Source organism: Stomoxys calcitrans, chromosome 1 (assembly GCF_963082655.1).
Source record: "Stomoxys calcitrans chromosome 1, idStoCalc2.1, whole genome shotgun sequence".
Classification (NCBI taxonomy): Eukaryota; Metazoa; Arthropoda; class Insecta; order Diptera; family Muscidae; genus Stomoxys; species Stomoxys calcitrans.
Genome location: NC_081552.1, coordinates 212,144,311 through 212,169,134, shown reverse-complemented (window position 1 = coordinate 212,169,134; position 24,824 = coordinate 212,144,311). Strand labels below are relative to the sequence as shown.

General features: G+C 34.6%; 2 protein-coding genes across 3 annotated transcripts in view; both read left to right on the top strand.

The window, feature by feature from the left end:
• LOC106086460 (NEDD4 family-interacting protein 1) overlaps nt 1-24,824 on the top strand; it is a 70,991-nt gene that overhangs the window by 27,907 nt on the left and 18,260 nt on the right. The window contains exons 1-2 of one of the 2 annotated variants that reach the window (XM_013251157.2): nt 8,971-9,047; nt 15,853-16,438. In XM_013251157.2, the coding sequence (XP_013106611.1) occupies nt 15,895-16,438 (544 nt within the window). In that variant the 5' untranslated portion in view covers nt 8,971-9,047; nt 15,853-15,894. Of the gene's footprint in view, nt 1-8,970; nt 9,048-15,852; nt 16,439-24,824 lie in introns of those variants that run through there. The other variant, XM_013251149.2, reaches the window with a different exon arrangement.
• LOC106086471 (protein spitz) lies at nt 9,047-14,391 on the top strand. The gene has a single exon (XM_013251159.2). It carries the CDS (start codon nt 9,066-9,068, stop codon nt 9,648-9,650), a length of 585 nt encoding a protein of 194 aa, XP_013106613.1. The 5' UTR covers nt 9,047-9,065; the 3' UTR covers nt 9,651-14,391.

The following is a 24,824-nucleotide window of genomic DNA, read 5'->3' as shown; positions in this document are numbered from 1 at the left end:
TCACAAGTACCCATGATTCAGAACCATATAACAACACCGGTAGTATCAGTGTCTAGTATAGTGTAATCTTCGTCTGTCGAGAGATGGCCTTGTTTCTAAACTGGTTACTGCAAATCATGAATAGAATCCACATACTCCACTATACAATCATTCAAATAATAACTTGTATCTATCTTTTTGAGCCGAAAGAAAGACATAAGTTTACATTTCAAAGTGTTAAGTTCCAACAAGTTATTATTGCACCATTTATAAAACTCGTTGAGATCAGATTGCAATATGCATTAGTTTGCCTCCTCATTAAAAGAATGGAAAAATTTTACATCATCTGCATACATTAGAACCTTACACTGAAGTATTGCATTAGGCAGGTTATTTATAAACAATGTACAATAAATACAATTGGTCCGAGCTGGCGTGCTGTTGACAGGACGCGTATGATTTTTTTTGGAATACCCGAGGCACACATTATCTTATCGTATTCGAGCGCACTGTTCCAACATACATATGCGGTTTTCTTCCTGATCAAAGTACGCGCCAAATCCAAAGTTGAGAAATAATTTTCGACATAAATTGTGCGGCCGATGGGCGGCCTCTGTATGGAATAACTGCTCATCATCGGTCACTGCATCATGCGGAGTATAAGATGCTGCCAAGTTGGGCTGCAACATTTGCCAAATATCATCAATAGCCGCAGTTTTGCTGTTGATTAGTCGCTGCTGTCGCGTATTACCATTGTCGACGAGTTTGTTGGCAAGTTTGGTCAATAAATGAGCTTGCAGTGGCTCCTGGAGTGAAATTCGGGCGATATACATATATGACAGCTATATCTAAATCTGAGCCGATTTCTATGAAATTCATTAGTAACGTCGAGAGTCAACAGAAAATCCTTCCTGCTAAAATTCGTGGGAATCGGTTAAAAAATGAGCACTTTATTGCAATATTTCCCAAAATCGGACTAACATATATATGTGAGCTATATCTAAATCTGAATCGAGTTTTTTCCAATTTCAATAGGCTTCGTTTCTAGGCTGAAAAATATGCCTGTACCAAATTTTAAAACTATTGGATGAAAACTGCGACCAGTACTTTGTACACATGGACAGACAGACGGACATAGCTAAACCGTTTCAGAAAGCGATTATAAGTCGGTCGGTAAACTTATGAATGGGTCTATCTGTCTTCCTTCTGGGTGTTAATACCCTGTACCACAGTAGTGGTGTAGGGTATAAAAAGGGACCCCGCTGGGTTAAAAGATTACACATAACCTACCTCCTCCTCATACGCATGCAAACATATTGTTGCATCTTATTGCTCAAAGTTTCAAAAGATGAGTCACCGGATCTTGGGTATTTCCCTTTTTATACCCACCACCGTAGGATAGGGGGTATATTCATTTAGTCATTCTGTTTGCAACACATCGAAATATCAATTTCCGACCCTACAAAGTATATATATTTCGAATCGTCGTAAAATTCTAAGACGATTTAACGATGTCCGTGTGTCTGTCCGTCTGTCCGCCCGTCTATTGTAATCACTCTACAGCCTTCAAAAATTGAGATGTTGAGCCGAAATTTGGCACAGATACGTCTTTTTGATGCATGCTGGTTAAGTTCTTGAACGGGCCAAATCGGACCATATTTGGATATAGCTGCTATATTGACCGATCTGCCGATAAAGGGTCTGAAGCCCATAAATACTTTATTTTTCATGCGATTTTACTGAAATTTTTAACAGTAAGTAGTTTCAAACCTCCCGAAATCAGACCCAAATGGTTCAGATCGGACTATATTTAGATATAGCTGCCATATAGACCGATCTGCCCATTAAGGGGCTGAAGCCCATAAAAGCCTTATTTTTAACCGATTTCGCTGAAATTTGAAACAGTGAGTAGTTTTACGCCTTCCAACGTTGGACCTGAATATGGTGCAGATCGGACTATATTTAGATATAGCTGTCATATTGACCGATCTGCCGATAAAGGGTCTGAAGCCCATAGAAGTTTTATTTATTACCCGATTTCGCTGAAATTTGAAACAGTTGGTTATTTTAAGCCTCTTGACAACTGACCTAAATATGGATCAAACTGGACTATATTTAGATATAGCTGCCATATAGACCGATCTCCAGATAAAGGGTCTGAAGCCCATAAAGCTTTATTTTTTAACCGATTTCGCTGAAATTTGAAACTGTGAGTAGTCCAAACATAGGACCCAAATATGGTTCAGATCGGACTATATTTAGATATAGCAGCCATATTGACCGATCTGCCGATAAAGGGTCTGAAGCTTTATTATATAAAGCTCTATTTATTACCCGATTTCGTTGAAGTTTGAAACAGTGGGTAGTTTTAGGTCTTCCGACATCCGTCCCAAATATGGTGTGGATCGAACAAAATTTATATATATTTTCCATACAGAACGATCTGACGATAAAGGGTCTGAAGCCCATAAAAGCTTTATTTTTTATCCGATTTCGCTGTAATTTGAAACAATGAGTAGTTTAAGGCCACCCGCCATCCGACCCAAATTTGGTGAAGATCCGACTGTATTTAAATATAGCTGTCATATAGACCGTTACGCCGGTTAAGGGTCTGAAGCTCATAGAAGCTTTATTTATTACCCGATTTTGTTGAAATTTGAAATACAAAATTCAACAGTGATTTATATTTTTTAGACCAACAATGTTCGTGCCGAATTTGGGTGCATAAGTTATCCAGATTATGGCGAAAGGGGGTTAACATATACACCCGAGGTGGTGGGTATCCAAAGTTCGGCCCGACCGAACTTAACGCCTTTTTACTTGTTATATTATTTGTATGTTGTATTAAAATGGGTACTGCTCAATTTGATCCCAGTGTGGATCCAAAATAAGATAACAATTTTGGCTTTCCTACTATAAAATAACGAAATTCTCTCTACCTATCCCAACATGTATTTCATGTTACCCCCATCATTACGGAAATGGAAACTACGGTTCACAGTGTCATGACTATTTAGTAGTCGAGTATAGCAATATTTTTTTACGTGTCACACGTAAGAATAGCTTTCCATGCATAATAATTCAGCGACTCCTATTTTAATTCGTCTCAAATTAGTTGCCAACAACAAATGAAAGAAAAAGAAGACGACACAACAATAAATAGCACATGTTGAGTTGTTTTTAACAAAGAAAAAAAGTTTCATTTACCTTTTTCATGAATGACACATACTACCTACCAATCGTTGTTGTGTTTTTGTTTCGTCTTCTTTAAGTGAGTCAAACGGTTCACCTTCATTTCAATTTGTGGAGAATTGGATTGAAGTGCAAAACTACTATGCTATCTATGTACACATGTATATAATACGTTTGTATGTATGCATATATAGCAGCTGGTTTATGAACGTCATTGGTGGTATGGTGCTCCATTTACGAAAATAAAGTGAAGTTTACGAAAAGTAGTGTATAATTCAATTTAATGATGATGACACATTAAACTCTTGCAACATAAAGGACAAAATGTGTATAGGATAATTAAATGGCATGCTTGTAAAGGGTGATTTTTTTGAGGTTAGGATTTTCATGCATTAGTATTTGACAGATCACGTGGGATTTCAGACATGGTGTCAAAGAGAAAGATGCTCAGTATGCTTTGACATTTCATCATGAATAGACTTACTAACGAGCAACGCTTGCAAATCATTGAATTTTATTACCAAAATCAGTGTTCGGTTCGAAATGTGTTCAAATTTTGACAAATTTTGTTCAGCGATGAGGCTCATTTCTGGTTGAATGGCTACGTAAATAAGCAAAATTGCCGCATTTGGAGTGAAGAGCAACCAGAAGCCGTTCAAGAACTGCCCATGCATCCCGAAAAATGCACTGTTTGGTGTGGTTTGTACGCTGGTGGAATCATTGGACCGTATTTTTTCAAAGATGCTGTTGGACGCAACGTTACGGTGAATGAACACATTTCGAACCGAACACTGATTTTGGTAATAAAATTCAATGATTTGCAAGCGTTGCTCGTTAGTAAGTCTATTCATGATGAAATGTCAAAGCATACTGAGCATCTTTCTCTTTGACACCATGTCTAAAATCCCACGTGATCTGTCAAATACTAATGCATGAAAATCCTAACCTCAAAAAAATCACCCTTTATAAGTTTATAAGTTTTACATTGTTCTAGATCGAAGAAAGTGAGGGCCAAAATTTCGCGGTACCAACTATATGCTATTCTACACCTACACTATAGATCTAAATTGGCCAATATTATTATATGGACGCTAGGATAAGATAGGTTTATATTGCAACTATATCAAAACATGGACCGATTTGGCCCATTTACAATCCCAACCGACCTACTCTAATAAGATATATTTGTGCAAAATTTCAAGCGCCTAGCTTTACTCCTTCGAAAGTTAGCGTGCTTTCGACAGACGGACATGGGAAGATCGACTTAAAATGTAAGGGCGATCAAGAATATTTATATTTTATGGGGTCTTGGACGCATATTTCGAGGTGTTACAAACGGAATGACGGAATTAGTATCCCCCCCATCCTATGGTGGAGGATATAAAAATATCCAAATTCAATTAATAAATGATTGATTCAATTAATTTTTTATTTTGAAAACATTTCTATTTTTGTGATATTTTTTTTTGTGTACATTTAACGGCCAAACCGTTGAAGGAATTTGAATGAAATTGGCATCAATTGAAAGATATTTTTCCGGAGATGTGCAGAATATATATGAAAATTAATTCCATGAAAATGAGAAATTAATTTTCAATAAGAGAAGAAGAAGCAAAACACAGAAAATTGTTGTTGTTTTTACTAAAACATCCGTTATTTATGTGAAAGCAAAACCATAGTTGGAAGTATTAGTGGTGAGAGTTTGAGAGGTGAATGGTATGTGCGAAAGAAAGAGTATGCTAAAAGATGTTACTATTGCGGTGCGGGTATGTGGTGGTGTGATGCGTGTGGCCCTACTTGGTGTTTTTTGGCATGTAGTCAGTCAATAGCTTAAGCTGCGGCTATGGACAATTGCGTTTGCGGTTTAATATGTTGGCAACGGTAAAATACAACTTTGGCAACACACTTATTTAAGCATTGAAGTAAACATTAAAATGAGCCAAAGTGACTAATTTTGTGGCCGCACTATGAAATAGGTTGTAGAGAGTTAAAACAAGTAAATTAGAGAGGGTACAGCATTTTAGCATACATTATGTGATAAGTCCCATATGTTTTAAGGTAATAAATTAAAATCTTTTTGTTTGTTTCTATGTTCGTATAAACTTAGATTTACTTGCAATATTCAGATAGTTTCAAATGATCATATGATGAAAATAGTGCATTTTATATTTCAATATCAAAAGGGGGCTGTGTAAGGGATTGCCCAGCCACTGAAAAACCCAAAGCGTCATGTAGTGCGATCTGATAATATTTCGTCTCAAATGGAGGGCAGATCGAATCCAACGAAAAACAAGACAAAACGTGCTAAGTTTGGCTGGGCCGAATCTTGGAAACCCACCACCATGAATTCTGCTAAAAATGTACAGAAAATAAATTTATTTGAAGGGCATAATTTTATTCTACATACAGAACTTCTGTCAAACAAGTAAAAATTTAAGCTTCTAGAAACTGGTTAATCGGGAGACCGGTTTATACGGGAGCTATATCAGTTTATAGACCGATTTGAACCCTACATGGCGCAGTTGTTGGAAGTCATAACGGAACACCACGTGAAAAATTTCAGCCAAATCGAAGTAAAATTGCGGCTTGTAAGGACTCAAGAAGTCAAATCGGGAGATCGGTTTATACGGGAGCTATATCAGGTTATAGACCGATTTGAACCGTACATGGCGCTGTTGTTGGAAGTCATAACGGAACACCACGTGAACAATTTCAGCCAAATCGGACAAAAATTACGGCTTGTAAGATTTCAGGAAGTCTAATCGGGAGATCGGTTTATATGGAAGCTATATAAGGTTATAGACCAATTTGAACCGTACTTAGCACAGTCGTTGGAAATCATAACAGAACACCAAGTGCAAAGTTTCAACCAAATCGGACAAAAATTGAGGCTTCCATTGGCTCAAGAAGTCAAATCGGGAGATCGGTTTATATGGGATCTATATTCAAAACTGAACCGATATAGCCCATTTGCAATCCCCAACGACATGCATCAATATTGAGTATCTGTGAAAAATTTCAAGCGGCTGGTTTTACGAGTTCGACCGTTATCGTGATTTCGACAAACGGACGGACGGACACGGCTAGATCGACTCAGAACGTCGAGACGATCAAGAATATATTGTATATACTTTAGAGGGTCTTAGATCAATATTTCGAGGTTTTACGAACGGAACGACTAGAAGTATACCCCATCATATGGGGGTATACTAGTGTTTGGGGGTCATCCTTTTTCCTTAAAACATATATCAAGGCACTGAGGGGTTTACAAGTAGAGTAAGAACCTTACTTCCTTACTTTGAATTGTGGATTCAACTTTCATAGAGTTTTACCCCAAAACATTGACGAAAATGTCAACAGGATTACGACTGCACTGGTGGGGTTCTTCGAAGATAGTTGTCCTCTTCGGGAAAGGAAATCAGCCCAAGAGAAACGCTGGATGTTCGAGGAGATTCGCAATATTGGGAAAGAGGTCCGCAGACTTTTTAATAGAGCACGTTGTAAAAGAAGCAGACGTTATATTGGGATGTGTATTAGACACGACTCTAGGAATACAATAATATTACCAGAGTGACAAAACGTGCCTCCTGGATGCTTTTCTGCGAACAGGTCGATAGCGTTAATGACGCCGCCAAGATACCAAAGTTTCTCTCAAAAAGCCATTTTCAAACTGAGACTGGGGAGTGAGAGCAGAGACAGCGGGGGACATGTTGAGGCTTTTGATAAAAACTCATTTTCCACAGGATATGACGAGACTCACGGAGACACCGGGATCTTGGAATAATGACGTTGATAATTACGGAATTTATGGTGAAGAAATCCTTGAGGAGCTTTAAACCATTCGGACCTGATGGAATATTTCCGGCGTTGCTACAGAAAGAGGCAGACTATCTGGCGACTCATCTAGCCAATATTTTCACAGCGTGCCTAGGACTGGCATATACTCCGTAAGCCTGGTAGGAGGCAAGGGTGCTGTTTATACCCAAGCCCGGCAAGGCAAGTTATGCGACACCAAAGGCCTACAGACCCATAATCCTTACGTCCTTTCTACTCAAAACAATGGAATGTATTGTGGACACCATGATAAAGAGTAGGACATCCAGCGAACTGCTCAAATATTGTACAAACAACATGTCCATGTCAAGGGAAGGTCGCTGGAGACTATCCTGCACTAGGTGTGCATAAAATAGAAGAATCCTTCGATGCCAAAACGTAGGCACTGGCGGTACGCATGGACATCGAGGGGGCTTTTAACAATGTGCGGACCGACACACATCCAATCCTTAGAACAGTGCCGGGTAAACCCGGTCCTTAGTGACTGGATAAACCATATGCTAAGGAAGAGGTAGAAAAATTGTTTGTCCCATGGCATAAATATAAGGGAGTAAGTGGAACAAGGCACGCCACAGGGGGGTTGTTTATTGCCACTCCTATGGCTGACCACCATTAAAGACCTATTATGGATGCTGACTGAGGGGGGATTTGAACCTGTATGCTACGCAGACAATGTTATAATACTTCTAAGAGGTAAGGATCCGAACGAGCTATGCAGAAGGGCCGAAAGGGTCTTGCATATGGCATATGACTGGGCTAGACCCAGAGGTCTCAATGTTAGCCTAGAGAAGACTGAAATATCTACGTTGTAAAATTAGTGGGCAAAGAACGAAAAAAGTTTCCAACTGCAAAAACGTGGAAATCTCGTCGTATTTCTCATTTCTAGTTCTATCACCTCTTCTTATTTTATCTCCAATAAATAGGTCATATAAAGCAATGATGCAAATTATAGCCATATACGGCAGTAGTTGCATGCAATTTAAACCGGATGATAATTTTCAAAAAAAAAGTTTGAGGTATCTTTACCAAATTCACAGCAACAGAAAAATTTAGGCAGTTTTCGATTTTGAAGAAATGTGGGTTGGGTCCGCCCAAAATAAAATCCTGGCTACGTGCCTGTGGCTATGTTGAAGCAAAACGTTAGACGATTACAATAAAAGCAAAACTTGGTGATAAAAGTATTTTGTTTGTCATAAAAATTCTCCAAACGTTTTATTTTTTTTGCGTGTATTGCCTAAATGGCAGCTGTGTGCATTAAAGTTTACTAAACGAATAAATAGAAGAAGCAATTGAAAAAAATCAAACAAATGCCTAAGTAAATCTAAATGTGAATATAATACAAAAATAATATTTATATGTGATGATGTCGCAAATAACGAGAAGAGTAATAAAATTGTCTTAATATTGTTGTGCTTATTTTGTATGCAGGGAAGAGAGTGAAATATGGAAAAAAATAATAAAAATCACTGCACAAAACTGCTATACTATGGGAAAGGTAAATACAACTTTGTTATTTGTTTGTCCAAAGTTTTTTTTTTCTTATTTATTAATGAATGCGTACGTTACTTTCTTTAATAGGTCGCTCTCGAATGGCAAACAAATGCATATGCAAGCGCATGCGCAAACGCAAACGCAACTAATCAAAAACTGCGGCTAAACAAGGGATTTGGGGGATTGATTGATAAAAACAAAACAAAACAAAAAAAAAACAATTTTAATATTTTGTCAATGCTGCTTTTGTTAAACGCTATTAAAACATTATTTTAGTTGTTATAAGAACATTTTGTTACTTTTTAATTTATTATTCTAAAAATAAAAACTAGTTTTTTAAAATTTAATTTTGTTTTTTTTTTCGTTTAATTAATTTCAACATTTTTATGTTAATTTTCAGCCACTCCTGATTTTTTACTAAACCAAAATCATTTATACAAACACCGAAAGCCGAAACCAAACGAAAGCTTAAAACGAGCAACGACAACGAAAACATCTGGAATAAAATGTTGGATAATTTTTGATACTAGACGAAAGAAACAAAGATAAAAGTTAAAAAAAAATTCAAAATGGAGTTAAAATTTTTATGTTCTTTATGTTTAATGGTAATGTCAGTAATGGCCTCCTTGAGTTTGGCATGCACAAGTCGCAGCACGCCTAAACCTAGACCTACAACGCCACCAGCGTCCACGGAAATGACTACAACCCTGCGGCCCAATGTGACATTTCCCATATTGAATTGCCCGCCGCCGTATGCGGCCTGGTATTGCCTTAACGAAGCCACCTGTTTCAAAGTGGAAATTCACAATCAAGTTCTATACAATTGTGAGTGTGCCAATGGTTTTATGGGACCTCGTTGCGAATACAAAGAAATTGATGGCAGCTATTTGCCAACGAGACAACGTGCCATGCTCGAAACAGCCGGCATTGCTAGTGGTGCAACATTAGCCTTGATATGTATGCTTGTGCTATGCTTCTCCCTTTACATATGCTGCGAGAAGGAGGAGAAACAAAAACTGAACGAAAGTTTGAACATGGCTCACGACAATGGCGGCATGGATGAGGTTGATGGTATAACCAAAATTCCTGAGATGAGACCATTTGGGCCTCATCACTATCAAGTTTTACCCTTGTCATCAGCATTTAAACGTTAATTTTTTATTTTCACCTTCGATCAAAAAATCATAGTTTTTGGAAATATTCAGAATATTTCTCTAAAACTCTGAACCACGCTGTCAGCTATTACTAAATGTTACTAATGACATCCTTTTTTTGACGTTTACCTGATAAATTTTTATCCTAAAAGAAAAAAAAAACAAGTTAAACTTTTACCTAACTTGCAAACAAAAAACATTTGCTACTAATTTTAAGTAATAATTTCATTTTTATTGAAGCTAGAATGCATTTTCTTAAATACACTCAAAGAATTTTGTTTCGCAGAAAGAGCAGAAAAGTAGCTTGTTTATGTGCTGAGAAAAAAATGTAAAGCAGGCGTTCTTGCTTAATTTATAAACTAAATTTCAATTGCAATATTTAAATCTGTGTGCCCATTAGTATTTATTGGTACCAAAGAGTACTTTTAGGTGCCACAAAGTACTTTTTGGTATCAAATAGTACTTTTTGGTATCAAATAGTACTTTTTGGTATCAAATAGTTATTGTTTGGTGCCACAAAGTACTTTTTGGTACCAAATATTACTTTTTGCTATCAAATAGCACTTTTTGGTATCAAATAGCACTTTTTGGTATCAAATAGCACTTTTTGGTGCCACAAAGTACTTTTTGGTACCAAATTGTACTTTTCTTGTGCCAAATAGTACTATTTGGTACCAAATACCACGATTTTCATTCTAATATTTTAGTGTTCTAGGTCAATCCTTATACCAAATTTCACATTTCCTGCTCCATTCGTTAAGTGGTACTGGAAAAAGAACAAATCGAACAGTTGTACGAAAAATGGTACATTTCGTACCTTTTTAGTACAAAAGTGTACGCTATCCGCAACTTGTGGATGCGCCCGGTAGCTAGCAGCTAAGCTTCTCGTGGCAGCAATGAACACCACACAGATCGGACCTCAATGTTCCAGCCTATCCCGTGCCGGGTAAAAGAATAGTGACAAAGATCTGTAAAAGCATTTTCATTTGTGGTATTAAGTTCTTCACTGAGTGAAAATTTGTAAATCATTAAAAGCGTGATCGAAACGTTTTTCAACTTGAGCCAACATGTTTTCGTTGTATTTTCATTCACTGTCGTCTGGACCGCATCCTTGGCACACTTGTACCGATTTCGAATTTTAAAACAATTTTGTTTATATTATTAATAAATGTTAAGAGCTGAAACTTTATGATATCCACATGTGTGCTGTTTTAAATGAAATTGTGAAATAATTTAATACTAGCTTTGAGCCGTTCGCGAATGGGAGGTCTAAACAAAAAACTATACCTCCAAGCACACATTTGGTACATTTTTAGCACTGCATGTTGTAATTAGAAGGTTTGCCAATCGGTAGCAATCTCCTATGGTGAGATGTAAAAATGCCGTAGGGGGTGTTTTTAACACTTTTTAACACACAAATTAACATTGTGCTGTGCCGAACAGCAACTTTTTTACCATACAAATTTGTGATATTTCTGCCTGAGCAAAAACTAGAAAGCTATTTTAAACAATCAAAATTTATTGATTGTCACTTGTTGAAAAACAATTTTTCAGTAAACTTGCAATAAGAACATTTAAATATTTGGGCATTGTTTTACAATAAAAGTCTCTTAGAATTAATGATTTTATTGTACTAAGATTTTATTAACATGTAAAAGCCAAATGATTGCTGATGCCGACACCGCCCAACAAATTTTTCACACAGAGGTTGCAAATGTCTCAAATAAAAACATTTTGTTTTACCAATTTCTTTCAACAGTGTAGCATTTATCATCAAATTTCAAATGGCAATGTGAAAATATAATATTTTTGACAAAATCATCAATTAATCATAAACAAAAAAAAAAACATGTGTGTGTAAGCGGCTAGAAATCGCCGCTCGTAAATTGAATAAGACCTGCGTATCTATTCACAACTAGCAACATGGAACTCTGCTTTATAAGCATCAAAATTAGCTTTGCCTCTGTCAAACATTTTACTAGTCCCTGGGTTACTCAAAAATTATTCACCACACTTAATGTCATATTTTTACAAACCCTGCAACTTTGCTATCAATTGGCACACAGCCTTCTTTTGAAATACATGATGTCCTTATGTGTGTAGTTATGAATGAAATTGCGGTAAAACAGATGATGGCAGGGTTGCCTATATGTTTTTTTTTGCAAAAAAAGCTTCTTTGAGGTTTCTACACGCAAAAAATACAACGTTCAGGATGTTTTTAGAACAAACAAAATGCTGTTGGAACGAAATTTCTCTTTTATTCGCGTATAACTACTGAGACGTTTGTGCTAGCCAATGACAGCAAGGCAGTAGACCTCTTTAAGTCTAGATTAGTCCACATAGCTTTGGAATTCTCACAGCCCCCTCTTTGTGAACGTCTATCATTCGTTGTCCTTCGGGCCTGGTCCCGAAAACATGGCTTACATGTCGCTAGAGGCATACCCACAGATTTCAGTTTCCCTGGAGTGTGTAGTTTGTTCCTACTCTCATAAGCTCGTCTGCTTTAGAATTCCCTGTAATATCTCTGTGGCCCGGCACCACCCAGAACAGGTAAATTTTGAACTGTTCAGCCATCTCGTTGAGAGTTCTGCGACAGTCGAGGGCGGGTTTTGTGTTCAGAAATACGTTCTCCAGGGATTTAATGGCTGCCTGGCTGTCTGAGAAGATATTTATGCCAATCGTCGTAATGACATTATATCTTAGCCATTGCACGACTTTCTTAATTGCAAGGATATCTGCTTGATACACACTGCAGTGGTCGGGTAACCTCTTCGATATGACCAGATTCTAGATCTTTAGAGTACACTCCAAAGCCCACCTGGTCGTCTAGTTTGGAACCATCCGTATAGAAGTCTATGTAACTTCTATTACCAGGGATATCGTAGTTCCAATCGGTTCTATCGGGAACTTTGCAATTAATTGAAGCGAAATTTGTGTTGCCGCAGCGGAATGTGTTCGCATTTTCTCCGTCACCATTTATTTATAGTGCGTTTTGACGCTGTTTGTCCTTAGATGGTCTGAGGTCTATTGAAGGGCCCTTTGTTTGATACTAGGTTTATATTCTTCGAGATCCAAAAAGAACAAAATCTAGTGCATATTGTCCACTTTGCAGCTTGATATTGGAAGAAGTTCCAACAATTTTTTTGTTGAGGTCAACTGTTCCTACCTGTTAAATATATCTTGCTAGTAGCCAAGTTCGCGAGCAATTAATCACCTTTGTAATTAATTGAAGTGAAATTTGTGTTGCCGCAGCGACATGTTCTTCTGTGGAATGTGTTCGTATTTTTTCTGTCACAATTTTTTTTATAGTGCGTTTTGACGGCTGTTTCGGGCAAAAAGTCGAAGTACAAGGCTTACCTGTAGACCACAAAAAAAAAAGAATTTGTAATTTTTAACAAAAAGATCCATGCAAAATAAAGAATAATTGAATGAGATGAGGTATTTACCAGATTATACACATAACTTAGATCCTTAAATGGTGTGAGGTCTATTGATGGGCCTATTGTTCGACATATTCTTCGAGACCTAAAAAGAAAAAAATCTAGTGCATATTGTCGACTTTGCAGCTTGTTATGGGAAGAACTTCTAACAATTTGCTGCAATAACAAGGAACAGCTTTTGCCTCAGAGAAATCGACAGCAGATATTCTTCAGCCTACTTTATTTGTTATTATCACGACACATTTTTCTATGAGTGTAGAGAACAATTAATTTGCTTCTCTTTATTTGTACGTAGATGCCTTAGACTAATGTGGTTTTGTTACTGAGGTTCTTGAGAAGTGTTTTCCAAAATGGCTCAAGATAATAAGATTTTTTAACTAAGCAACAAAATAACAGATTTGGGTATATTTACATTACATTAACCCTTGTCACATATAGTCTGTATTATGTATTCCCTCCACACTTTTCAAAAAAGTATTCTTTTTGCAATTGAAAAATTTGGCTAACATTGTAAAGACATTTTTTCACCACAACAACAAAAAATAGTATTCAATATATTTAAGTTACAATTGCATTTGTGCCTTGTTCTTTTACTTCTTGTTCTACTTTTTCATCTATTTTTTTTTTCAATTTTAAGATACAACGAAATATTTATTTTAATTTATTTATTTTATACACCAACATATGTGCGTATACATACCTATATGTATACATTTATTTATATTCAATCTTCCTATCAACAATACGATTACATTTAGTGACACAAATTAATATATATTTGTTCGGTATGTATGTAAAGAATTACATTACCTAAAACTAGAGTTATTAATATTAAAACTGTATATCTCGTAAACTATTATTAATGAATAACGAACAACCAACACATTAAACAATAAACGAGAGTACTAAAAAATAATGCATACATATTTTCTGTATTTGTTAAAATTCGGTTTGTACTTCTTCATAAATAATAGAAGAGTTGTAGAAAATAATCAAGTGAGGATGGAACAAAGTTGGGCAAAGCCGTCCTTTGATACCCTACACAACATTGCGTATGCAGTATAAGTTGTCGAAATAGAAATTTGATTTAAATTAAAATGTAAAATTTCGACTAAAATCCATTGTTTCTCTTTCGAGACGAGCTCAATGATCGCAGAGTTTCTTTGCAAATAGAAAAGGAAAACCAGAGATTGCATAGAAGATTTTTCAACCATATTAGGGTGTGCGTTGGTATGTTGTATTTGAATCGTATTAATTGCGAAAGCGCCTCTATAATACAATTACCACATTAACAACGTTCAACAACCCTGTCCTTTAGCTGTACTTTTTCCCAATGCATGTTTTTTTTGTGCATTGGGAAAAAGTACAGTTAATAGGCAGGGTTGTCGAACGTTGTTAATGTGGTAATTGTATTATAGAGGCGCTTTCGCAATTAAAACGATTCAAATACAACATACCAACGCGCACGGCCCTTGAAGCCATCACACCTAATATGGGTGAAAAGTCTTCTAACCAAAGACAAAACGCGTCCCATAGAGGTTGGTGTGTGTTGCAATCTCTTGCTTTCCTTTTCCATTTGCAAAGAAAATCTCCGATCATTAAGCTCGTCTCGAAAGAGAAACAAACAATAATTTTAAAATTTAACGATCTTCGCCCTAAAGGCTGGTACTAAGTTCTTTTTTACTAAAAAATTTCCTAAAATCGTTCTTTCGGTGGTTTGACAAGGTTAATTTTTTTGGGTTTCTTTGGCCAAAATGTTACCATCAAACAATTTATCAGCTGCTTACGAGCATGTGTACACACAAATGTGAGTGTATGGGTCGTACTGAAATTCATGTATGTTTTTGTAATTTCAATCAAAACCGACCCCTTCGTAATTAATATATAATGAAACACAAAACAATTTAAAAAGAGGCAAACGCAGAATTTATTTGTAAAAATATTTAGATTTTGTAGTATTTTCACTGTTATAAGTTAAATAAACACAACTTTCCAAAAGACTTTGTCAGCATTTTCCACTTTTATCCAAATATTGTTGTTGTAACTGCAAGACCAAAAGCGCAACACATTTTTTCACAAACCTTATAATTTCGTACAGGTTGATTGAGTTGCATGCTGTGAAAGAAAAATTTTTGGTTTTTCGAGTATATTTCCTTTAAATAAAAAAAATACCTTCTTATTTATGCATCCACAAACACTTTATTTTTTTCCAACCCGAGTACATGTGAGCAACATCACTAACACTAACAAACAAACACCCAGTTACAATTAGAAGTCTGACGATCGCGTTTATTTTGCGTAAGAAAATTCATTGTTGCACAGGCAAAAACTTGAAAATGTAAAAAATTCGGAAGATCCCGGACGGGATTCGAACCAGGGCACACGAAGCAATAGCGAGAGCCGCTGCTGTTGTCTAGCGTTCGAAGCCATCTATACAACTTTCAACAGATGCACAGAATCATGTGTACCAAGGAAGTAGTGTGATTGTCACCAAAAAAATTCTGTCATTACACAAAAACACATGAATTGGGAAGAGTACAGTTAAAAGACAGGGTTGTTGAGCGAGCTAAGCCCCCCAAGACCACAAACGGATGGCTAAAAACATTTTTAGGAAGTAAAGAGCAAGATTTATATTTATCTGCGAATCCAAATTTTAGGATTTAAATTTTAAAATTTCTTTAAATGGAACCTTATCGTGATTTCGTAATGTTTTACAATAAAAACAATTAACTTATCCCGTTCTATACATTTTCTTATTTCAGTTCTGGACAAAATAGTTGTTGGCTGCCTCGTCAACATCCAAAATGTCCGATAATGATCAAGGGCCGCCTGATTCCGATTTGGGTCCACCAAAAGCTGATTTTAGTGCACCACCGCCATATGAATTGACCAATAGTCATGGGAATCTGCAACAGCAACAACAAGCTGTAATGAATCAACAAAACCTACAACAGCCCACAATACCCGAAATACCCATACATCATGGTAAACTACCAACTTACGAAGAAGTTCAAATGGAGAAATCTCTAAACGGTGAGCTACCACCAGGATTTCTGACAACACACACATTACAACCACCGCCGTCATTAGCACCACCACCAAATCCCCTATTGGCCAATATAAGGGATCCAAATGGCACTGCGGGCGCTCCAGGATCCGGTCTCACTTTTATTGCTATAGATGCATCGGAGGCGGAAAACCTAACGAATGCAACTGACAACAATTTACTGGGCACTGATATCATTTTCATCACAGCCTTTATTGTGGCATTTGTCTTTAATTGGGTTGGTTTTCTTATGTTGACCTGTTTTTGTCATACAATTGCTGCTCGATATGGAGCTCTATCAGGTTGGTATCTTATTGCATGCAAGTAAACTTATTTTAAAATTACAACATTCAATTCGTTCTAGACATAAGATCAATGGGAATAATAATAATATTTCCCTTTGCAAATTCTCATAATGAATCGGCATAGGAATTCTTGGGGTTTTTACCAAGGAACATAGAAATAACAGAGGAATTTATAAAAATGTGGGTTTTGCGATGTTTTTCATAGAAAACTGAACAGTATTGCTTCACCAAGCACCATTACGGAGAGACAGCTTTTCTTCACGAATCCAACGGTGTCCTCAGAGATTTGAAGTTCGCAAAACTAAAGATTTTACAGCAACTTCAAACCCATCGTGATTTTTTTTGCATTTTTCGAATATGAGTTTTGCGATTTTGAATTTGTTTTTTGCAGAAAAAACATAGCAGTTGCACTTATTTAAATATTTTCCCATAATATTGAATACTCTATTCTCAACGCGAAAAATTTTTTCGCATCAAAAATTAAAAATGTTCATAAGGGGGTAGGTAGCCATTTTTGAATTTTGCCATTTTGAGCATGTTTTTTGCAGAAAAAACATTAGAGTTGCACTTATCCGAATTTTTTGCCATAATTTTCAATACTGTATAATCAACGCCTTCGCTAAAAAATGCAAATTTAAAATTTAAAATTTTCATAAGGGGTAAGCCTTCGCTAAAAAATGCCAAAAAACTAAAATGTGAAATTTTAAGTAATTCTGTTTATGTTTCTAATCGTCTTCCAAATTCGAACTGCGGAATGCTTGATCATTTTCGAAATTCGAAAAAATGAAGGAGTTAGAGCGTTTTAGGCCTCGAAAACGACTTTGCATTTTTACGCCCAAAAAATTTGGTTTTTTCGATGTTTATGCGATTTTGAGCTTGTTTTTTGTAGAAAATATGTAGGAGTTGCACTAATCCGAATTTTTTGCGATAATCCTCAATACTGTATACTCAACTCGAAAAATGTTTTCGCATCAAAAATTTAAAATTTTCATAAGAGGTTAGCCTTCGCTAAAAAATGCCAAAAAATAAAATGTGAAATTTTAAGTATTTCTGTTTATTTTTCTAATCGTCTTCCAAATTCGAACTGCGGAATGCTTGATCATTTTCGAAATTCGAAAAATGAAAGAGTGACAGCGTTTTAGGCCTCGAACACGACTTTGCATTTTTACGCCCAAAAAAATTGGTTTTTTCGATGTTAATGCGATTTTGAGCTTGTTTTTTGTAGAAAATATGTAGGAGTTGCACTAATCCGAATTTTTTGCGATAATCCTCAATACTGTATACTCAACTCGAAAAATGTTTTCGCATCAAAAATTTTAAATTTTCATAAGGGGTTCGCTAAAAAATTCCAAAAAAATAAAATGTGAAATTTTAAGTAATTCTGTTTATTTTTCTAATTGTCTTCCAAATTCGAACTGCGGAATGCTTGATCATTTTCGAAATTCGAAAAAATGAAGGAGTTACAGCGTTTTAGGCCTCGAAAACGACTTTGCATTTTTACGCCCAAAAAATTTGGTTTTTTCGATGTTTATGCGATTTTGAGCTTGTTTTTTGTAGAAAATATGTAGGAGTTGCACTAATCCGAATTTTTTGCGATAATCCTCAATACTGTAGACTCAACTCGAAAAATGTTTTCGCATCAAAAATTTAAAATTTTCATAAGAGGTTAGCCTTCGCTAAAAAATGCCAAAAAATAAAAGGTGAAATTTTAAGTATTTCTGTTTATTTTTCTAATCGTCTTCCAAATTCGAACTGCGGAATGCTTGATCATTTTCGAAATTCGATAAAATGAAGGAGTTACAGCGTTTTAGACCTCGAAAACGACTTTGCATTTTTACACCCAAAAAAATTGGTTTTTTCGATATTTATGCGATTTTGAGCTTGTTTTTTGTAGAAAATATGTGGGAGTTGCACTAATCCGAATTTTTTGCCATAATCCTCAATACTGTATACTCAACTCGAAAAATGTTTTCGCATCAAAAATTTTAAATTTTCATAAGGGGTTCGCTAAAAAATGCCAAAAAAATAAAATGTGAAATTTTAAGTAATTCTGTTTATTTTTCTAATCGTCTTCCAAATTCAAACTGCGGATTGCTTGATCATTTTCGAAATTCGATAAAATGAAGGAGTTACAGCATTTTAGACCTCGAAAACGACTTTGCATTTTTATGTCCAAAAAAATTTGATTTTTTTCGATGTTTATGCGATTTTGAGCTTGTTTTTTGTAGAAAATATGTAGGAGTTGCACTAATCCGAATTTTTTGCCATAATCCTCAATACTGTATACTCAACTCGAAAAATGTTTTTGCATCAAAAATTTAAAATTTTCATAAGGGGTTAGCCTTCGCTAAAAAATGCCAAAAAAATAAAATGTGAAATTTTAAGTAATTCTGTTTATTTTTCTAATTGTCTTCCAAATTCGAACTGCGGAATGCTTGATCATTTTCGAAATTCGATAAAATGAAGGAGTTACAGCGTTTTAGACCTCGAAAACGACTTTGCATTTTTACACCCAAAAAAATTGGTTTTTTCGATATTTATGCGATTTTGAGCTTGTTTTTTGTAGAAAATATGTGGGAGTTGCACTAATCCGAATTTTTTGCCATAATCCTCAATACTGTATACTCAACTCGAAAAATGTTTTCGCATCAAAAATTTAAAATTTTCATAAAGGGTTAGCCTTCGCTAAAAAAATTCCAAAAAAATAAATTGTGAAATTTTAAGTAATTCTGTTTATTTTTCTAATCGTCTTCCAAATTCGAACTGCGGATTGCTTGATCATTTTCGAAATTCGAAAAAATGAAGGAGTTAGAGCGTTTTAGGCCTCGAAAACGACTTTGCATTTTTACGCCCAAAAAAATTTGGTTTTTTCGATGTTTATGCGATTTTGAGCTTGTTTTTTGTAGAAAATATGTAGGAGTTGCACTAATCCGAATTTTTTGCCATAATCCTCAATACTGTATACTCAACTCGGAAAATGTTTTCGCATCAAAAATTTAAAATTTTCATAAGGGGTTAGCCTTCGCTAAAAAATTCCAAAAAAATAAAATGTGAAATTTTAAGTAATTCTGTTTATTTTTCAAATCGTCTTCCAAATTCGAACTGCGGAATGCTTGATCATTTTCGAAATTCGAAAAAATGAAGGAGTTACAGCGTTTTAGACCTCGAAAACGACTTTGCATTTTTACACCCAAAAAAATTGGTTTTTTCGATGTTTATGCGATTTTGAGCTTGTTTTTTGTAGAAAATATGTAGGAGTTGCACTATTCCGAATTTTTTGCCATAATCCTCAATACTGTATACCCAACTCGAAAAATGTTTTTGCATCAAAAATTTAAAATTTTCATAAAGGGTTAGCCTTCGCTAAAAAATTCCAAAAAAATAAAATGTGAAATTTTAAGTAATTCTGTTTATTTTTCAAATCGTCTTCCAAATTCGAACTGCGGAATGCTTGATCATTTTCGAAATTCGAAAAAATGAAGGAGTTACAGCGTTTTAGGTCTCGAAAACGACTTTGCATTTTTACGCCCAAAAAAATTTGGTTTTTTCGATGTTTATGCGATTTTGAGCTTTTTTTTGTAGAAAATATGTAGGAGTTGCACTTATCCGAATTTTTTGCCATAATCCTCAATACTGTATACTCAACTCGAAAAATGTTTTCGCATCAAAAATTTAAAATTTTCATAAAGGGTTAGCCCTCGCTAAAAAATTCCAAAAAAATAAAATGTGAAATATTAAGTAATTCTGTTTATTTTTCTAATCGTCTTCCAAATTCGAACTGCGGAATGCTTGATCATTTTCGAAATTCGAAAAAATGAAGGAGTTACAGCGTTTTAGGCCTCGAAAACGACTTTGCATTTTTATGTCCAAAAAAATTTGTTTTTTTCGATGTTTATGCGATTTTGAGCTTGTTTTTTGTAGAAAATATGTAGGAGTTGCACTATTCCGAATTTTTTGCCATAATCCTCAATACTGTATACCCAACTCGAAAAATGTTTATGCATCAGAAATTTAAAATTTTCATAAAGGGTTAGCCTTTGCTAAAAAATTCCAAAAAAATAAAATGTAAAATTTTAAGTAATTCTGTTTATTTTTCTAATCGTCTATGAAATTCGAACTGCGGAATGCTTGATCATTTTCGAAATTCGAAAAAATGAAGGAGTTACAGCGTTTTAGGTCTCGAAAACGACTTTGCATTTTTACGCCCAAAAAAATTTGTTTTTTTTCGATGTTTATGCGATTTTGAGCTTGTTTTTTGTAGAAAATATGTAGGAGTTGCACTAATCCGAATTTTTTGCCATAATCCTCAATACTGTATACTCAACTCGGAAAATGTTTTCGCATCAAAAATTTAAAATTTTCATAAGGGGTTAGCCTTCGCTAAAAAATTCCAAAAAAATAAAATGTGAAATTTTAAGTAATTCTGTTTATTTTTCTAATCGTCTTCCAAATTCGAACTGCGGAATGCTTGATCATTTTCGAAATTCGAAAAAATGAAGGAGTTAGAGCGTTTTAGGCCTCGAAAACGACTTTGCATTTTTACGCCCAAAAAAATTTGGTTTTTTCGATGTTTATGCGATTTTGAGCTTGTTTTTTGTAGAAAATATGTAGGAGTTGCACTAATCCGAATTTTTTGCCATAATCCTCAATACTGTATACTCAACTCGGAAAATGTTTTCGCATCAAAAATTTAAAATTTTCATAAGGGCCTAAGCCATAAGCCTTCGCTAAAAAATTCCAAAAAAATAAATTGTGAAATTTTAAGTAATTCTGTTTATTTTTCTAATCGTCTTCCAAATTCGAACTGCGGAATGCTTGATCATTTTCGAAATTCGAAAAAATGAAGGAGTTACGGCGTTTTGGGCCTCGAAAACGACTTTGCATTTTTATGTCAAAAAAAAATTTGTTTTTTTCGATGTTTATGCGATTTTGAGCTTGTTTTTTGTAGAAAATATGTAGGAGTTGCACTATTCCGAATTTTTTGCCATAATCCTCAATACTGTATACCCAACTCGAAAAATGTTTTTGCATCAAAAATTTAAAATTTTCATAAAGGGTTAGCCTTCGCTAAAAAATTCCAAAAAAATAAAATGTGAAATTTTAAGTAATTCTGTTTATTTTTCTAATCGTCTTCCAAATTCGAACTGCGGAATGCTTGATCATTTTCGAAATTCGAAAAAATGAAGGAGTTACGGCGTTTTGGGCCTCGAAAACGACTTTGCATTTTTATGTCCAAAAAAATTTGTTTTTTTCGATGTTTATGCGATTTTGAGCTTGTTTTTTGTAGAAAATATGTAGGAGTTGCACTAATCCGAATTTTTTGCCATAATCCTCAATACTGTATACTCAACTCGAAAAATGTTTTCGCATCAAAAATTTAAAATTTTCATAAGGGGTTAGCCTTCGCTAAAAAATTCCAAAAAAATAAAATGTGAAATTTTAAGTAATTCTGTTTATTTTTCTAATCGTCTTCCAAATTCAAACTGCGGAATGCTTGATCATTTTCGAAATTCGAAAAAATGAAGGAGTTACAGCGTTTTAGGCCTCGAAAACGACTTTGCATTTTTATGTCCAAAAAAATTTGTTTTTTTCGATGTTTATGCGATTTTGAGCTTGTTTTTTGTAGAAAATATGTAGGAGTTGCACTATTCCGAATTTTTTGCCATAATCCTCAATACTGTATACCCAACTCGAAAAATGTTTATGCATCAGAAATTTAAAATTTTCATAAAGGGTTAGCCTTTGCTAAAAAATTCCAAAAAAATAAAATGTAAAATTTTAAGTAATTCTGTTTATTTTTCTAATCGTCTATGAAATTCGAACTGCGGAATGCTTGATCATTTTCGAAATTCGAAAAAATGAAGGAGTTACAGCGTTTTAGGTCTCGAAAACGACTTTGCATTTTTACGCCCAAAAAAATTTGGTTTTTTCGATGTTTATGCGATTTTGAGCTTGTTTTTTGTAGAAAATATGTAGGAGTTGCACTAATCCGAATTTTTTGCCATAATCCTCAATACTGTATACTCAACTCGGAAAATGTTTTCGCATCAAAAATTTAAAATTTTCATAAGGGGTTAGCCTTCGCTAAAAAATTCCAAAAAAATAAAATGTGAAATTTTAAGTAATTCTGTTTATTTTTCTAATCGTCTTCCAAATTCGAACTGCGGAATGCTTGATCATTTTCGAAATTCGAAAAAATGAAGGAGTTACGGCGTTTTGGGCCTCGAAAACGACTTTGCATTTTTATGTCCAAAAAAATTTGTTTTTTTCGATGTTTATGCGATTTTGAGCTTGTTTTTTGTAGAAAATATGTAGGAGTTGCACTAATCCGAATTTTTAGCTATAATCCTCAATACTGTATACTCAACTCGGAAAATGTTTTCGCATCAAAAATTTAAAATTTTCATAAGGGGTTAGCCTTCGCTAAAAAATTCCAAAAAAATAAAATGTGAAATTTTAAGTAATTCTGTTTATTTTTCTAATCGTCTTCCAAATTCGAACTGCGGAATGCTTGATCATTTTCGAAATTCGAAAAAATGAAGGAGTTACAGCGTTTTAGGTCTCGAAAACGACTTTGCATTTTTACGCCCAAAAAAATTTGGTTTTTTCGATGTTTATGCGATTTTGAGCTTTTTTTTGTAGAAAATATGTGGGAGTTGCACTAATCCGAATTTTTTGCCATAATCCTCAATACTGTATACTCAACTCGAAAAATTTTTTCGCATCAAAAATTTAAAATTTTCGTAAGGGGTTAGCCTTCGCTAAAAAATGCCAAAAAAATAATATGTTAAATTTTAAGTAATTCTGTTTATTTTTCTAATCGTCTTCCAAATTCGAACTGCGGAATGCTTGATCATTTTCGAAATTCGAAAACATTAAGGAGTTACAAAACCAAAAAAATTTGGTTTTTTCGATGTTTATGCGATTTTGAGCTTGTTTTTTGTAGAAAATATGTAGGAGTTGCACTAATCCGAATTTTTTGCCATAATCCTATATACTGTATACTCAACTCGGAAAATGTTTTCGCATCAAAAATTTAAAATTTTCATAAGGGGTTAGCCTTCGCTAAAAAATTCCAAAAAAATAAAATGTGAAATTTTAAGTAATTCTGTTTATTTTTCTAATTGTCTTCCAAATTCGAACTGCGGAATGGTTGATCATTTTCGAAATTCGATAAAATGAAGGAGTTACAGCGTTTTAGACCTCGAAAACGACTTTGCATTTTTACACCCAAAAAAATTGGTTTTTTCGATGTTTATGCGATTTTGAGCTTGTTTTTTGTAGAAAATATGTGGGAGTTGCACTAATCCGAATTTTTTGCCATAATCCTCAATACTGTATACTCAACTCGAAAAATGTTTTCGCATCAAAAATTTAAAATTTTCATAAGGGGTTAGCCTTCGCTAAAAAATTCCAAAAAAATAAATTGTGAAATTTTAAGTAATTCTGTTTATTTTTCTAATCGTCTTCCAAATTCGAACTGCGGAATGCTTGATCATTTTCGAAATTCGAAAACATTAAGGAGTTACAGCGTTTTAGGTCTCGAAAACGACTTTGCATTTTTACGCCCAAAAAATTTGGTTTTTTCGATGTTTATGCGATTTTGAGCTTGTTTTTTGTAGAAAATATGTAGGAGTTGCACTAATCCGAATTTTTTGCCATAATCCTCAATACTGTATACTCAACTCGAAAAATGTTTTCGCATCAAAAATTTAAAATTTTCATAAGGGGTTAGCCTTCGCTAAAAAATTCCAAAAAAATAAATTGTGAAATTTTAAGTAATTCTGTTTATTTTTCTAATCGTCTTCCAAATTGGAACTGCGGAATGCTTTATCATTTTCGAAATTTGAAAAAATGAAGGAGTTACAGCGTTTTAGGCCTCGAAAACGACTTTGCAATTTTACGCCCAAAAAAATTTGGTTTTTTCGATGTTTATGCGATTTTGAGCTTGTTTTTTGTAGAAAATATGTAGGAGTTGCACTAATCCGAATTTTTTGCCATAATCCTCAATACTGTATACTCAACTCGAAAAATGTTTTCGCATCAAAAATTTAAAATTTTCATAAGGGGTTAGCCTTCGCTAAAAAATTCCAAAAAAATAAATTGTGAAATTTTAAGTAATTCTGTTTATTTTTCTAATCGTCTTCCAAATTCGAACTGCGGAATGCTTGATCATTTTCGAAATTCGAAAAAATGAAGGAGTTACAGCGTTTTAGGTCTCGAAAACGACTTTGCATTTTTACGCCCAAAAAAATTTGGTTTTTTCGATGTTTATGCGATTTTGAGCTTGTTTTTTGTAGAAAATATGTAGGAGTTGCACTAATCCGAATTTTTTGCCATAATCCTATATACTGTATACTCAACTCGGAAAATGTTTTCGCAT